This window comes from Mustela nivalis, assembly GCF_964662115.1.
Source record: "Mustela nivalis genome assembly, chromosome: 1".
NCBI classification, from domain to species: domain Eukaryota; kingdom Metazoa; phylum Chordata; class Mammalia; order Carnivora; family Mustelidae; genus Mustela; species Mustela nivalis.
In genome coordinates, this window is record NC_139020.1 from 203195044 (window position 1) to 203212539 (window position 17496).

At 56.4% G+C, this 17496-nt stretch overlaps 1 protein-coding gene across 2 annotated transcripts in view; it reads right to left on the reverse strand.

The window, feature by feature from the left end:
* The window catches only part of SIN3B (SIN3 transcription regulator family member B), a 34922-nt gene that overhangs the window by 2035 nt on the left and 15391 nt on the right, over positions 1–17496 (reverse strand). Inside the window, exons 6-18 of one of the 2 annotated variants that reach the window (XM_082744990.1) lie at positions 16703–16825; positions 15976–16065; positions 15299–15417; positions 10786–10993; positions 9843–9959; positions 8318–8556; positions 7411–7594; positions 4848–5457; positions 4483–4652; positions 1918–2091; positions 1611–1703; positions 479–573; positions 36–240 (exon numbers count right to left, since the gene is read on the reverse strand). In XM_082744990.1, coding sequence (XP_082601116.1) covers positions 36–240; positions 479–573; positions 1611–1703; positions 1918–2091; positions 4483–4652; positions 4848–5457; positions 7411–7594; positions 8318–8556; positions 9843–9959; positions 10786–10993; positions 15299–15417; positions 15976–16065; positions 16703–16825 — 2427 coding nt within the window. The other variant, XM_082744991.1, reaches the window with a different exon arrangement.

The following is a 17496-nucleotide window of genomic DNA, read 5'->3' on the forward strand; positions in this document are numbered from 1 at the left end:
CCCCAGGCTTCCGGGCCGCGGAGCCAGGCGGGCACCTGCTTGGCCCGGCAGAGGGTCCCGCGGCGGTACATATAGTCCTCGGAGTTGACGATGAACAGCATCTTGTGGGTGCTGAGCTTGAAGCGGCAGTCCACGTTGCAGGCGCTCTCCACCCCGACCAGCCGCTTCCAGGAGCTCTTGGCCTCGCCGCGCAGAGCGCGCACCTGCTCACACTGCCACCTGCGGAACTTCTTGAGGTTCCTGGGGGAGAGGAGGAGCAGCAGACTGGGAAATCCTCATGGCCCGTAAGCATCGGGAAGGCATCCCACGTCCCCGGGGTCGGAGAAAGGCAAGCAGAAGCAGTGGCAATCTCCACCCAAACCCCTCCACCAGCGCCACGGGAAACCCAGTTAGACCCCCAGTCAGACCCCGTGCTGCCGGCGGCCGGAGGGGCCTCCCTGGGCCCGCGGGGAGGAACCGCGTCTGTGGGTCCTCTTACCTCTGCAGGAACACGGGCTTCAGGAGGAAGCCCTCGGTGGGCGAGCTGGACGCCCCCTCGGTCCCCACGTACTGCTCCACGTAGCGAGCCAGGTGCTGTGGGGCCGGAGGGAGACAGGCCTGTGTTTTCATCCCCACTCCCCAAAGCTCTAGGAGGATGGCGGCCACGGAGGAGGGATGCGAAACCGAAACCCCCAGACGGCCGCTCTGGACGGAGCGCCGGTCCACAGCCCGGAGTTCGACAGCTGTGGCCCTTGGCGAGCCCTACCACTCCCTTGTACCACCCGCACGTGACAAGCGCCCACGGGGAACAGGGCCCCCGCACAGAGAGCCGGATCGGAGAGCAGGAACGACACCAGGGCCCATGCAGCAGGGCAAGGCCAGGGAGGGGATGGGGGTGAGCAGAAGGCGGGGCTGGCAGGGGCTGCCCAGGGCTGGGGTGGGGACGGCCTGCAGCGTCCGGGGGACGCTTCACCTGCTTGCCACCCTCCGAAAGCCAGAGGCTCCTCCAGACTCACGCCTAACCAAACCACATTTGCTGGAAACTTCTGGAAGGGGCAGGATGTACAGACCCCGACCCACACTCGTCTTGGAAAGCACTTCATGTGTGGGGAGCCCTGAAGCACGCAGGGAAGGATGCGGTGGGGGGGCCCACTGGCTGGGGGCTGAAGCCCCAGGACCCCAGGCGGACTGTGTATCTCGGAGTGCGGGCTGGGGGAGTTCCCCAACTCAAGAGAGTTACAGAACTCTTCCAGGGCAGCATGACCGGAAGCCAGGGCTCTGAGCTTTGCGCCTGGGCAGTGCGAGGTCACACACCCCAGGGGGACATCACAGAGTTGGCGGCAGGAACAGGGCTGTGGGGGGAGGGCGGCCTGGCTCTCACATGGCCTCCTGCCCCGGGACACCCCCAGTGGCTCCTGGGGCGCACGTGCAGCTGCTGTCCCCTGTCAGGCTTCCATAGACAGCGCTGGGGCTGCCAAGTGAGGCTGCTCCGGGTGGGACATTCTGTAGCCTGTACTCCGGCAGCGTGTGCCCAGGGCTTGTGGCGGGTGGGGAGCCCCCCAGGGCTGCCTGTGGCTGCTCCTGACCCCCACAGTGTGTTCAAGGTGCAGAGTCTGGATGGGGGTTCTCACCTGGACCTCCACGGGGTCCTCAGTCTGGGCCTCCTCGGTGTCTAGAAGCTCGATGGTCATGATCACCTGCCCCTTGCGCTGGAGGAACATGACCTGGGGAAGGGAGGGGTGAGCAGCTGAAGCCGCAGGGGGAGCCGGGGGGAGCCAGGCGGAGGCTGACAGGTCCTCTACGACCGCCTTCCCCAGCCTGCAGGGGCCCAGTAAGAGGAGCGGGGGTACCGCATCGAGCGAGGCCGCTCCTCCCGCGTCGCGGGTGCCCTCCTTGCAGCCCCAGCCTCGTGGGGGGCAGAGAGCAGCACCCCCTCACCTTGAAGCAGTTCTCATCTGCCATGCAACGCTCGGCCTTCCACTGGTAGCTGGTCTCCCTGGCGGCGCGGACGCAGCGGGAGGAGAGGTTCCCCCCGGCGGCACCCCGCTTCTTCTCGTTCAGGTAGAGCTCCACCACCTTCAGACAGACGTCGTCACTCACGAGGTGGTGCAGCTGTGGGGAGCGAGAGCCAGTTGGTGCCCCGCATGCATGCCCCCTGGGAGGGGGGAGGCATCGCTGCTGCCCACCTCTCGCCGGAGAGGAGGTCAGCCAAGGCCTCGAGGGACGGTCGGTCCGCGGGGCCGCGCCAGGGGCTGATGGCACCAGACCAGATCAGAAAGCAGCGCAGACCCCAGCAGACCGGACTAGACCAGCAGGCCCTGCCTGGGCGTGAGGAACGCACAGAGAAAGTACTAGAGCAAAGTGCCAGAACAGGAACGGCGACCGCCTAAAGACAGTAACGTGGCAAGTACCTTCTCCCTAGGTGTTGGGCTGTAAACACAATTCCTGTAATCCCTGCAAACGCAGACCCAGGAAGAGAGCAGCGAGGGAGCCGGGCAGCGGGGTCAGGCTGAGCAGGCGGGAGTCGACACCCCTGGGCACCGCCTGTGGCCCCACGACAGGCTCCTGCAGACCCAGGGCCTTCCCTGTGGCTGCTCTGGTGAATAAACACAATGTGTGGCCACTCGGCGAGATCCCAGTAAGCACTGGCTGCTGTCACCAAAAAGAAGAAATGCTCAACAAATAGGCTGAAAGAAGCAGAGTGCGACAGCTCGGCCCTGCAGGCTGCCGATGGCACCACGGATGGGGCCCCGCAAGCATCTGGCCTGCTGGAAAGTGGAGAGCTAAGGGCAGGGCATCCTGGCCCAACCAGGGCTTCAGCTAAATAGCTCCATTTTTCTTTAAAAAATAAAAAAAAGACTTCTCGGGGTGTCTGCGTGGCCCAGTCAGTTGTGTCTGCCTTCGGCTCATGTCATGATCTCAGGGTCCTAGGATCGAGTCCCATATTAGGCTCTTTGCTCAGAAGAGAATTTGCTCCTCTCTCTGCCTCTTGCAAATAAATAAAAATCAAATCAAATATATAAAAATGAGTTCTAGGGTGCCTAGGTGGCTCGGCTCAGTGGGTTGGGCCTCTGCCTTCAGCTCAGGTCATGATCTCAGGGTCCTGGGATCGAGTCCCGCTTTGGGCTCTCTGCTCATCCGAGAGCCTGATTCCCCCCCTCTCTCTGCCTGCCTCTCTACTTGTGATTTCTCTCTCTGTGTGTCAAATAAATAAATAAAATCTTAAAAAAAAAAAAAATTGAGATCTATAGGAGATATTTGTGGAAAAGGGAATTAAAAAGAAAAAACAACGTTCATCAGAGTGTCCGATCTGGTCCAACTGTCGGGGTGCTACAGACGAAGCTGCCATCCCCAGAATGGGGCCCCACTGGGGGCACACTGGACGCCCAGCCCCATAACAGCTGGTGCACAGGGGAGTGTCCCCGTGCCAGAGACCAGGCTGCAGGGGCCTGCCGGCGGGGAGGGCTGGAAGGAGGCAGGGCTGGGGCTGTCTGGGAAGACCCACCGAGCTGCACGCTCCTGTGTGTTTCTGCCTTGATGAGAAGTCTGTGAAACCTGAAAGGAAATGCCATTTCTAGCAGCTGTACCTGGGTGGGAGAGTTAGGACACTACTCTTTCCTCGGCTTTTTTGCTTTACGGTGAATAGCCTTCCTAGGTAAACAGGAAACCGAGTCAGGCTGAACAGTGCAACTCTGGTGACCAAGCAGGACTCACATCCCCAGACCACGTCTGCCTCATCAGAGGCTTTGCTGTTTATAATAACGCGACTGAGTCACGTGCCTGATTTCCTCCTGTGGACACAGCTGTGGTATCTCCTGTTCTCAGCAATGCGGGTAACCGGCCGACAGTCTCCCTCCAGGAGGAGCGGGCTACGGCTCCTTACATGTTGCTACCCTCGACAATGGTGTGTCGACAAGGAGCCAAATGAATCCTTGTATGGTCGCCAAAAGGTGGCAACAACCACGTGCCCGTCCGCAGGTGAGTGGATGAGCCAATGGGGTCCATCCACATGATGGCGTGGGAGTTGGCCACAGAAGACGATGAACTTCTGACAAGGCTAGATGTGGGTCAACCTTGGAAATAGCATACTGAGCTCGAGAGGAGTCAGACTGGAAAGGCTACACGCGGCTGGGACTCCATTTATGTGAAATGTCCAGAACAGGCCAATCCGTAAGACAAAAGACAGACTGGCGGCTGCCAGGGGCTGGGGGAGGAGAATGAGGGAGGGGTGACAGCGCATGGGGACAGGGTCTCCTCTGAGGCAACGGAAATGTTCTAGAACTAGATACAGGCATGACAATGCCACTGCACTGCTTTTCACTTGAAAACGGTGAATTCTGTGTTACATGAATTCTATTTTCATTAAAAGAATGAAAAAAACATGGGGGCCCTGGGGCCCTCTGCATAGCACGGGCTGCGGGCAGGGCCGGGGCAGGCAGGGTCTCTCCCGGAGGGGCTCGAGGCCTCCCCCCGCCCCGCTCACCGCCTGGCCGGCGCGCTCACCTGCCTGGCGATGCTCTGCACCAGCTTGTCCATGGTGAAGCCCACGTACGCGTGGATGGTGAACATCTCGCGCAGCGTGTCCTCGTACTGCGTGGGGTCGATGCTGCCCTCCAGCAGGCTCCGCACCATGTCCAGGAAGGCCGGGTAGTACTCCTCCAGCTCCACCTCACCTGAGGGGCGGGCACAGCGGTCACCCAGGGCCAGAGACACGCGTGGCCCTCCCCGGGATGAATCCGAATCTCCGTGGCACGCCGCCTCCCGCCACAGACGTCCTTGTTCTCGGCCCAAGGTTCCGGCACCTGCGTCCCCGCCCAGCCGGTGGAGGGGAGCCCCCGTGCGTCACCCCCGGGGGCCCGAGGCCTTACTTGGCTGCTTCAGCCGCAGCTCCATGGCAGGGTCGTTGCCTTTCTCCCGGCGGCCCTCGCAGAGCAGTTTCTCCCTCTCCTTCTCCGTCCGGTACTCGAGCAGCTGCTTCTGCGCCTGGCGGTAGATCTTCAGGAGCCTGGAGCACAGGGTCTGGTGGAGGCGCAGGAAGAAGTACCAGTTGTTGTTGGCGAAGAAGAGGCTGTACACGTCATCCAGGGGCTTGTGCGGCGGCGGCGGCGGTGGCTGCTCGGCGGCCGGTGTCTCGCCCACGGCCCCCTTCTCCTCCGGGGGGCTGCTCTGCGGCCCCGGTGCTGGCTTCTTTCGGTCGCCAGCATCGGCACCCTGACCCTGGGGGCTCCCCCGGCCCTCGTCAGCGGAGTCCTCAGACGCCCCCAGGTCCAACTGCTGGGAGAAGAAGAGGCTGGGCACAAACTGGTGCACCAGCTGGTGGATGGTGCCCTGGTCCTCCTTCTGGATGGCTGGTTGCCGCTTCACGTAGTAGCTGATGAGGGCGGCCGCGTCCTCCAGGATCTGTCTGTCCTCGTACACAAAGATGAGGTGTGGCTCGCTGGAGGGGGCACTCCGGCCCTCAGAGTGCTGCTCCTGGTGCTGGGGGGTGGGGGAGAGGGGGACAGGCAGCCATTAGGCACAAATGACCAGCTGGGAGAAGTCCAAGAGATGGGAGCCCCAAGGCCACAGGGCTCTAAAAGCATCACACTCTGGTCCTGGGTGCAGCCCAGAGCCTCCCACCTGGTCCCATTCCCTGGCCTCCTCCAACCACTATCCTCTCTGGGTCTAGAGTGATTTGACTTAAAGGAGCACGGTAACCCCTACTGCAGCCCCTAAACCTTCCTGCACTGCTCAAGATAGGACCCCAGTCCCTGGCATGTCATCCTGCAGCTCCCAAACCTGGCTTCTTTCAATGCTTTAGGGCTGCTGAGCTCCCTCCTGCTGCGTGCAGGACCTTTGCACGTGTCCCTCTGCTCTTTGGCCCTGGAAAACCACAGCCTCTGCTCAGTCTTTATCCAGCTCATGACTTTGCTTCCTATGAACCTGTAGATGATCATGTTCCCTCCAGACTACCCTGAACTGCCTGCTGAAGTCAGGCTGGATGACGCTCTCTCCTGGGTGGCACCGATCACCAGCACCAGGCACGAGGCTACACACACCCACTTTGGGAAAGGTGAGCGTGGATGCCATCCCCACAGGCGGGGAGCTCGCAGGAGCAGGGCCAGGTCTCCATCACCCCTCAGTGACCAGCCCAGAGCACAGCACTTAGGGAACTCCTCCAATAGTCACGAAAGGAGTGACCGACAGAAAACAGGCGCAAGGCCAGGGCCTCGGCTTTCTGGGGTAGGCGACTCTTTCTACCAGAGATCGTGCTCCCTCAGCGACGCTGAATTCTGCTGCAGCCGGAGACCTCCTTCCCTGCAGGCGGGGAGTCCGGAGGGCCGGCATGTCCGGCTCCTGGCTCTGGCGTGACCTCCTCTTTCCTACTGCTTTCTGAGTTCCCATCTCCCTTGGGCAACAAATGCCCTTGAAAACCTTGTTAAGTCCTTTCCTCAGAGCAAGTTCTGCGGCACAGAATCCAGAGCTGTGCACTGCTAACGGCCAATGGCGAGGGGCTCACTTCCCTATGCGCAAAGGACTTGCATGTGCAGGTCTCGCCAGGCTGATGGGCTAAGGTCTGGCCCCAAACAGTACTGTGCCCCTTTCCTCTTGGCTCCCATGAAAAAGGAACTCAGTGGTGACCATGGAGGGCCTCATGGGTCACGTCACCGACTCTCATTCTGATCATATCCCACAGACTCTAGCTGGGGGAGTGGCGGTGGCGCTCTCAGGCCTGGACCACTGACTCGAGGATTCAAGTGAAGAAACCAATTAGCGGCAGGTGGGCCCTGCAGGGCTGAGGGTGGCCGGCGGCAGGGAGGCAGGAGGGAAGGGGCTTCCTATCACAGGCTCTCGCAAGTAGCTCACTCCCTGCACGCATTTTTCGAAGCCTAAATCCTCACAGCCTGGCCCCAGTTCTGTGGTTCAGGCCCCAAGAGCCTGACTGTGTCAAAGTTGGCAAGAAGGTGCAGGGCGTGGCTAGAGGCAGAGCCCTAGGGTACGGAGCCCTGGTCTCCTGTAACTGGCCTCGGCAAGTGGCCACGTCTTGGACCTGTTTCATCGCTGCTAAACCCAGGACGCTGGTGCCACATAACAAGGTCTTGTCAGTATGGGTCAGATGGAACATTCCTTCTCAGGGTCTACCTGTGCCGGGCACACAGCTGGCGGCGGAGAAATGAAAGCTGAAGTCACTGGAAGGAAGGTCCATCAAGGCCCCGGGGGTAAGCAGGGAGGGGAGAGCCCCCACCAGCCACAGGGGAACCGCTACAATCCTCCCCCTGGACCCGCTCAAAGCTGAGTGCCACAGAAACATCCCCTCGACCCCAATGTAGCCCTGCAAGACAGATGCTGGGGAAACAGAGGCACAGACAGCCAGCAGCCTGCCTGAAGCTGGGAGAGCCAGAGGTGGAGCCAGGATCCTTGGTAAGCTCTGTCCTGGGCAGAGAGCCTCACCTCGTCGTAGACGCTCTCGATCTCATTGAGTAAGCTCTTGGAGCGAAGGGCCTTGGTGTCGTTCTGTTTGAAGTTTACGGCCTGATGGTCCAGGGACTTGAGATAGGCCTTCTCGTACTGCTCCCGCCAAATCTTGTTGAAGCCCTGCTGGGCCTCCCGCCACTCCTCCTCTTTAGCCTTCAGCCTGCAGGGTCAGAGGGGCTCAGCATGGGGACAACCCCAGGCCCCCACCCGTCATCCCTGCACGGGTAGCCTGTCATCCACCCACAGGCCCTGCCAAGCGCATTCCAAACTCGGGACAGCCAGTGCCCAGCCTGGCCCATGGGCTCCGTGCTGAAGAAAAGAGGGAGGGAGGGAGCGGTGGCTCTGTAGAACCAATGTCTGGTTTAGTTTCTCAAATATCACTGCCCTCATCCCTGGCCTGGCCCATGGCACTGACACACTCTGGTAGGTACTGGATCCATCACTAGGCTTAATCGCTTGACTGCAAGCCCCACAAAAAAGGGACTATGTCAGCCTGGCTCAGCTCTGCAACCCCAGGGCTGAGGACAGTGCATGGTCAAAGGCAGCCACTTAATTAATAATTAATACCTGCTCACTAGCACAAAAGATTCCCACAATGTGTCACTAAGTAAATGGCAAGCTAGGACAATACTATTTGTGCTTTAAAATAGTTACTTTTCATGTTCAGATAGGATTATGTGCACAGTGGAAAGTTCTAGAAGGACACAGACAGTTGCTCAGTCATGCTTTTCTTTTGGGAGTAGAATGGGGCAATGAAGAAGGACTGGAAACCACACTAAGCCAGCCTGAGGTCCCGGGGACCCCCTCCCAATCACACTGTGACAAACAGCACTAATGAGCTCCACGGGGTTTGCCCATGGCAGGTGGGGCATCTGGAGGACACCTTTTCAAGACGACAGGGACGGCAGTGACCGGATTCTTCTTGAGGCTCTCGATGATCTCTGGTGCCTTGTCACCGTAAATGCGGTGGATGGCGCGGCGCTGGATCACCTCCGACGTGCCCCCCAAACAGTCGTCCAGCCGGAACTTCTCCTGGTCTTCAGGCGCCATCCGCGAGAGCTTCTTCTGCACACTTTCCAACACGCGGATCGTGGCCAGGTTGGTCTCCAGGACGACATCTAACTATGGAAAGGAAGGCAGGGGCCAGCTGTTGGGGGGCAGTGGGGCCCTGGGGACCGGCCCGAGGTGGCAGAAGAGATGTGTGGACAGAACTGAGTAACTTCTGTGTCCCTGAGGGGATGATGGTGGATGCCAGGCCATGGCAGCCCTGATGCGGCAGCTCTGGGGGCCCTTAGCGAGCACGGCTGGTTACAGGGCTGGACTTGTGGGTTCCTTACCACTGCACAGACATCCAGCGGCCAGAACACAGATGGACCCATCTGGGGAGGGCAATGGGCCCCAGGCTGACCCACTTTGTAGGTATCGATGGCATTTATAAAAAGGAAGGAGTCGTGGTATTCGCAGCCCTGAGGATGACTCCACAGGGCTGATGGGGAGCGGTCCCCAAAGGTAACACACTGGAATTCCACTTATGACAAAGTGACAGAGATGGAGGACAGGTAGTTGCCAGGGGTCAGCAGGGAGGCAGGGAGGGCCACCAAGGGCGGCAGGAGGGATCCCAGGGGGTGGGGGAGCAGTGCGGTATCTTGGTGGTGGAGAATACCACACACACGTGGACACATGCGCACACACAAATATAAGTTCAACTGTGAAGATGAGAATAAGATCTCAGGGTGTGTCACTGTGCCCGTGATTTTACAAGCTGTGACCATTGGGAAGAAGGCTCCCCGGGATCACTTGCTGCGTGTAAATATACAAGACCTCAATAAGCATTCCGATGGAAAAATAAATAGGCCTATTTAAAATGGAAACAAATAGGGGCGTCTGGGTGGCTCAGTGGGTTAAGCCTCTGCCTTCAGCTCGGGTCATGATCTCGGGGTCCTGGGATCAAGCCCCGCATCGGGCTGTCTGCTCAGCAGGGAGCCTGCTTCCCCCACTCCCTCTCTCTCTGCCTGCCTCTGCCTGCTTGTGATCTCTGTCTGTCAAATAAATAAAATCTTAAAAAAATAATAATAAATAAAATAAAATAAAACGGAAACAAATAGTACCACTGCCTAGCCAGCCTGAAGGCTAGCAATTCGGAAAAGGGACACTTTTGGTCACTGAAAAAAAAAAAAAATGTTTGGTAGAATTTGCCTACTAAAAAAAAAGGGGCGGGGGATACTTTTGGTGCTGCCCCCTGCTGGAAAGTGCTGGAATCCCAGATACTCGAAAAGATTCTGGGGGAGGGTGGGTGGGGAGGATGATGGGGGTACAACCAGGGGTGGAGAGAGAGAGAGTAAACTGGAGAAGAGGGGACAGGCTCGGACCCCACGCCTCCCTCATCCCAGCAACACCAGCACACACACCTCAAAACGCTCGTCCTCACAGCGGTGCAGCTGCTCTTCGTAGGGTGTCTTCTTGGAGCTGACGAAAGTGGAGTCCTCTGACCACGAGGGGAAGGAGACCCAGGTGTCATTCAGAACCTGCACCAAGAGGAAATGCTATGACCAGTGCAGTAGGCTTCAGTGGCTAGAACCATTTACTGTGCCGTCCATCATAAAAGATATGAAGACAAGTCATATAATCCGGATTTTACAGGAAATTAGCTTCTCAAACCAAGAGCAACCTTAGTTTTAAAGTAGTTTAAGGAGAAAACAGGACTTTGGTCAAGTAAACAAATTGTACTATTTCCGGGGTTGGCCAGCTTTCTCTGTAAAGGGCTAGATAATAAGTATTTTAGGTTTTGTGGGCCAACCCCCTGTCGGCAGACTATCCAACTCTGCCTTTGTCCTGGCAAAGCAGCCACAGGCACTATGTAAATGAACGAGCATACGTATGTGCCAATAAGACTTTATTTACAAATACAGGCATAGGGTTGGATTTTAGTTTGCTGACCCCTGGACTACGTATCCTGAAATCCAGCAAGAACTCTTGAATTCTGGAAACAGAGTAACAGCCTGTCTATTAACCCTGAAAAGGTATTCAAATGGTCAAGCTAAACGGAGACATACCAAGGGCACCAAATCTGGGACAGAGCAGGCTCCTAGCAGAAATACATGTAAACCTAGAGGGAGGAGTAGGCCAAAGCCAAGGCTCTGTGGTTTGCCAAAGCTACCAGCAGGGTAAGAAGCCATCGTCTCAGCTCAGGCATTTTGTCTGCTACCACATCCCAGCACCTACTAGTCAGTATTTGGGGTGTGGGGTGGGGTCGCGGCTTAGTTCTTTCATGTAAAACATGGGTGATGGGGTTTTTGCAGCGTGGGGGGTGATGCACCATGTAAGCTGACAGGAGCCGCAGGGGAGCACTACCTCCTTGCAGATGGCCGTCCTCCCACTGCACTTGGGCTGCTGGTAGGTTTTGGGGAGTGCTCGGTAGCTGGATCCAATGCGCTTGCAAGACGCGTAGTCAATTTCCCGGCTTATTCCATCCCCGGATCTGTCGCTCATGGGCGGGGCGAATGACAGCTCTTTCACCCCCAGGAAGGACTTGAACTGTGCAAAGAGTTCTGGAAATTTCCTTCAGAAACAAAGACAAACAGTAAGTTGGCTTCCCTGGGGCTTTCTGGGAGGGACCTAGCGATTTGAGAATGGCTTCCTGCAGACACCTGCCAATGGTCGTCAGGGGCGAGGGGGAACCGAGCATCAGGTGTGTGTCCTATGCTCAAATATGTGAGTAAATTTGCCTCTCACCCCTCCGTCACCTGCCACGTGCCAACACTAACGGGCGAGCCTTGAAACATGCTGGAATAGACAACTTAGACTGGCAGAAGCTGGGATTAGTGAGGTTTTTTTCACTGAAAAGGGCCAGGCATCAGGCTGGGGGTCGGTAAGCTACTACCAAGCTGCCCGTGCCTGTCCTTGCAAATAAAGTTTTATTGGTACACCACTGTGTCCATTTGCTTAGTATTGCCTGTGGCTGCTTTTGCACAACAAGGCCAGGGTTCAGTAGTACTGCCCCTTGGCCCTCGACAGATAAAAGTCCACCAACTCTTGCTCCGGAATCTTCCTCCCTGAGGGAGATCCTTCCCAGGAAAACCCCCTGCAGATGCGATCTCACAAGTCACAATGTCATGGCCATGCAATGGGAAGGTCTTCATACAACTGCTCCCCAATGTCACCTGGATTTGTGATTAAAGGAGTATCAAATCCTACTGAGAGGCACCTGGCTGGCTCCATCGGTGGAGCGTGTGGCTCTGGATTTGGGGGTTGTGAGTTCGAGCCCCACACTGGGTACAGAGATTACTTAAAACAATCTCAAAAAAATAAAAAAATCCCACTGCAAGGATGCATTACTTTGACGGGGCACAGCGATCCTGCCACCCGCAGCTCCCTTCCTTCGTGCACTGTAAGGCCCCCTCCTGAGATGGCTGTCCACTGTGCCCTGGCCGTAGGGACCCCCTGCCAACTTCACTCCTGAGGAAAACCCACGAGCAAACGGAAACGCACGGTGGAAAGACATCAACAAACCCATGCAGACGACATCTGACGCTGCAGCTGTGATAAACGCCAACTGTCAATGCTCCAAGGGGGAACAGTCCCTCCGACACAGCCCACTCCAGTCCTGACCCTGGCTGTGCCGTCGGCAGGTGGCCGATCTCTAGACCCCCTTTCCTGGCTGCCCCTGGGCGCGCAGACCCAGATGGAGGTTCACACTGCGAGAAGAGGCCTTGTGAGGGTGACTGTTAGCCCAGCCAGGCGTCACAAAGAGGCCCGCTGTAGTTCTTCGCTGCACACCCCTGGGGCCCTCCCCCCACACCGCTCTCGGCATGTGGAAATGGGAATCGCGGACCCCAACCCAACACTGCCCCCCTGCTCAGCACCTGAAATTCCGAGCTCCTTCATTCTTCTCCCTTAATCATCACCCCTGCCCCTGCCAACTGCAGGAGGTAGTGCTGGCCATTCTGCAAACAAAGAAACTCTGATGTGCTAATAGGAAGCAGGGTCCCAATCCAGACTTGGGGCTAGTGATGCACCCAACTGGGCACGCCCGCCCCGCACAGGCGTCCCTAGGCCCCTCGCCCACCACAGCATGTCCTCTTTCCAGCAACCGCGCCCACTCCTCGGCCAGGACCCACACCCAGGGTTCTGATTCTGAGCTCACACACACTGCTGAGGGGAAGGAGCACATAATCCAAGTCCACACAAAAAGCCAGCCACGGTTCAGCCAAGGGTGAGTAATGGCGCTGTGCTGCTGGGGCCGTTTTTCAGAGTGTCAGGAGATCCTCACTAGCCTGGGAGAGTGAACCCAAGGAAAAGGGACACCCTGACGTGTGTACCCCCTCTGGATCTCAGGAAGCACTGCCTGACGACCCTAACTTGACCTCTGAGTATCCCAACCTATGGAGCATGACCGTAGCACTGACTGTAGAAACTGAAGACAAAGTCCTTCATTACAGACCCTGCTGAGAAAACCTCGATTTGTACAAGCGAGGGAATAGCACGCAGTCGCTACGAATCACATAGGCTCACGGCTGACACCAAAAGACATCCAAGAAAAACATCCAAGATATACCGAATTAAAAAGAAAAAAAAAAGAGGCTGCTGCAGCCCAGCCTGACAGCATCTTGTCCTGAGGGCAGAGGATGGGCGGAGCGCCGGCTTCTGGGCTGGGCCACCCTAGATTCACCCATCACCACGGCGAAGCTCTCTCTGAAGAGCGGTCTCTCAGCAAAGTGAGAAGTATTCACTCTGGGCCTTAGCCTCCCCATCCTTAAAATACACTAAAAAAACCAGGGCGCCTGGGTGGTGCAGTTGGTCAGGCATCCGACTCCATTCTTGGTTTTGGCTTGGGTTGTGATCTCGGGGTCCTGGGATCAAGCCCCGAGTCAGGCTCTGCGCTCAGCAGGGAGTCTGCTTGAGTCTCTCTCTCTGCCCCTCCCACTCATGCTCTAATAAATTAAAAAAAAAAAATCTTAAAAAAAAATAAAAAATATATGAAAGCACATCAAATGTGTCCATGAGCCCACATGATGCTTTAAGAAAAAAAAGAATCGGGACGCCTGGGTGGCTCAGTTGGTTGGACGACTGCCTTCGGCTCAGGTCATGATCCCGGAATCCCGGGATCGAGTCCCGCATCAGGCTCCCAGCTCCACGGGGAGTCTGCTTCTCCCTCTGACCTTCTCCTCGCTCATGCTCTCTCTCACTGTCTCTCTCTTAAATAAATAAAATCTTTAAAAAAAAAAAAAAAAAAAAAAAAAAGAAAAAAAAGAAAAAAAAGAATCGATCTGAATAGGACAGGAGTGTGACTCGTCAACCAGCCATTATAATAAAGGGAGAAATCAAACATCTACTCTGGGCCGCCAGAAGGTGAAAAATGCTGTTGAGGTTCTCTCTTTTGCAACTCGCAGAGAACATATAAATACACGATGGAGCCACAGAAAGAATGTGGACACCACCGCCCCCTGACGGACAGAGGGACATGGAGGACAGGACTGCAGGGGCGGGGCGTGCCAGCACAGAGACAGCAGGCAATCAAGTGGGAGGGAGAGACTCACAGACATGTTCTAAAACCAAACCAAACCCAGACAAGGCGGCCAGAGCGAGCCCTGTGCTGGACAGCACCTGAGCCAACCTCAGTGGGGAGAGGTGCTCACTTCCAAGGGATCCTTTTGAGGGGGGAGGGAGCGTGATGTGACAGCATAGGAAGGGGCTCCCTGGGGGTGGCGAAGGTCCGTGTGGGACTTGGGTGGTGGGCACAAGGGGCTTTGCCTAAAAATGACTGAAGTCATCCGTCATTCGGATTCCTGGACCTGTGCTTTATTTTATATTTAAAAAGAAAACTTAAAAAACTTTTCCTAATTAACAGTAAAGGGGTCAGGAAGCACCTGTCCCTGAGGATGACTTTAGGGCTGAATAAAGCTCCTACAGTCATTACATACCATGCACGCACCACATTCCAGACACTGTTTTAAAGGTCTTACGTGTAGGGCCCGCTTGCAGCGTTCTGAAGCTGTGTGTGGTAGCTCTAGAAATCCCCATTTCACAACAGGAAAACTAAGACTGTCTAAGAAACTCGTCCAACATGTGAGAGCTGAGGAGCAGGAGGCGGTGCTGGGGCCTCTCCCTTCTTAGAGCGCACGGTGCCCGTGCATCTGCCTCCCGGAAAACTTCTGCACCCCCAGCAGCCGCCCCAGCCCCCGGGGTCTGTCCACGTGCTCACACCCCACGGCACAGGCTACCGGCAGCAGGCTGCTGACCGGGTGACCACGGCTTCTCTCTGGCCCGCAGGGGTGCCGAGTGGCTGCTTCTTTTTTCCTGGCAGTTTCTGATTGGCAGAATTTTTAAAAGCACATATCAAAGGGAATCTCTAGAGGATTATTCTGGGTGAAGAAAACCCAGTCCACGACAGTTATGTACGGTGTGATTCCTCCCACGGAACACTTCCGTTGGTTAAGTTTCAGAGCTGGAGCGCAGATCAGAGGTTTGCCAGGGGTGTGGGACCCAGATCCGGGTGGCACGCAGGACAGACGGACACGGGTGTGGCTATTATAGGTCAACACAAGCATCCCTGTGCTGCTGAAGCCGTATCTTGACCGATGGGGTGGACGCAGGAACTCTGCACGCAAGGGGAAAACCTGACAAGACGGGCGGACTCTGCAGCATCAGCATCCGGGCCGCCACGGTGGGAGAACAGGGCCAGGACCTGTCTGTGTTCTTTCTCTCTCTACTGCGGCTCAATCTAGAATGGCCTCCACCACCACAGCAATTTACAAACAGAAATCAAAGAAAGCATTTACTGTTTTCCACAAGCAACAAGCAACAGAAGGGTAAACAGAGCTTACGGACACACACCTGCGTGGAAGCCCTGGCAAGGGTCACTCACCCCAGAAACGGGCTGACGAGCTGGAGGAGCTCGGAACCGGACACGAGCTCCTGGTTGAAGAGCGCGATGCAGCGCAGGAAGTTCTCGTAGACCTCCTGGCTCTTCAGCACCCTGCGCACCTGCGGGGAGAGCAGATGAGGGGACCCTCCAGGGCCAGCCCCACCCGCACTCCTCACCCCCTGCCCTCACTTGGCTCAGGCCCCACTAGGTGAACACGGAGTCACCGAGGCACGTGCTCTCAAGTGACGGGCTGCGGTCAGCAGGGCAATGGTCTCCAGACAACTAATTCACAGAGGCACGTGCTCTCAAGTGACGGGCTGCGGTCAGCAGGGCAATGGTCTCCAGACAACTAATTCACAGCCTGGAGGGAATGTGCGTGAGACTAGCTCGCTGGCTCCTGTTAGCTATTGGGGTCAACTAGCTATTGACCCCGGGCGGGAGCCCCACAGCCACCGGCCTTTAGAAAAGCCACACAGCTTCAGGGAGACCAAAGTGTGCCTTCACATCTGCGTGGGCCCCAAGCTCTGCTGCCTCCTGCTGGTACCGCCTCCCACCGTGCGAGCTGGTGCCAGCCCCTTGTCCCCAGCCTGCCCCAGCCACTGCCCAGCCTACCAGGTCCCTCCCCAGGGGCTCCCGTCCTACACACCAAGCTGTTGAGGCCAGCCTCGACGGCTCACCTTGTCGAAGAAGGAGAACTCCTGCAGGGTGCCGTACTTCCCCACGGCAGCAATGGACAGGTCTTTGGTACCTCGGAGTTTCATTTTCTTCTGTGGAGAGAAACTCTGTGCTGTGAAGGCCCGAGGGACTGGCTGGGGTCTGCCCGGGACCCCTGTGGAGGAAATCTCTAAATTTTGGCAGTTTAGGGCTTTGGTATTAGGCAGGAGCCTTATGAAGTTGGGAGAGGAAGGGAGTGGTATCCCTTGAAGAAGGATCAGAAACCTCTCCCCCTGCCTGTTTTGTCCTGTAAGCTCTGACAGTGGTGGCAGGGGCAAGAACAGGAGGAGAACAAGATGAGCCCAGAGAAACTTTGGTTTTAAATCTTGTGAAGAGTTCTGTCTCTAAGCTGGACTCAGACCAGAACCTGGCTGCTTGCTCGAGGCACTGAAGACCCTACAAAAACCATCTCCCAATGCAAGGCCTATATCTAGAGGACACAGAAGCCAGCTCGAGGGGGTTCCACCGGCCAAATCTGAGCCAGTTTAGACGCCAAGATGAACAACAAGTCACGGATTACAACCCAGAGTAGGTCACCCAATAAAAAGAGACGAAGAAAAAGCTCTTCTTCAGGGTAGAAAGCCAACTAGTATTACAGCTCCTGCACACTGCTCCCTAGGTCATCTACAGACAGGGGAGGCTGCTGGGGGTCCACAGAGGGGAACATCTATGTGCACAGCTGACGGTTACCTTGGCTGGTGCAGATACCGGACGGAGAAGCGAGGGCCGAGAGCGCTTTTTGCTGTGTTCCAGGTTCTTCTCATGCTCACTCTTATGGACACTGTTCATTTCGCATGGCCCATTTCCTGTGAACTAAGAACACAAACACGGGAGGTGATTAGTGTTGGAGAGATACAGCTGGGCCCCTCAGTACTGGCTCTTGGTGCATATGGGTGTGCAAAACCACCTCGGGCTCGGCCCATGGCCCCAGTGAATGCTGCCTGCCACAGGCTGGGACCCTGTCTGCATGTGAGGCGACTCTGGCTCTTGAGATGTCCATGTTGATGAAGGGAGAGACCCGGATACTCAGATTATCAGTTTCCCTGACACTTCTGACAGTTCTTACTTTTTATGATTCCATGTCCCCACTTGTAAACGTGTGAGCTAGATGGATCCTCAAAGACCCTTTGGGCAGGGGCGGACATATACACCATGCTGGGCCCGTTATCGTAAATAAAGTTTTATTGGCACATAGCCATGCCCACAAGCCAAAGGGGCTTTCCCACGATAACCATGCAGCCAAGTCTTTGTAACAGAGATCCGATGGCTGCAAAGCCTAAGGCACTTACCATCAGGCCCTCTACAAAGCAAAAAAGTTTGTCAACTCCGACTTAGGCCAAGTGGTCCTGTTTAATTAGGACAGTATCAAATTTCATCTTTGGTTTCTTTTTCCTACTTTTTTTTTTTTTTTAAGATTTTATTTATTTGCCAGAGAGAGAAAAGGTGAGCACAAGCAAGGGGAGCTGCAGGCAGAGGAGAAGCAG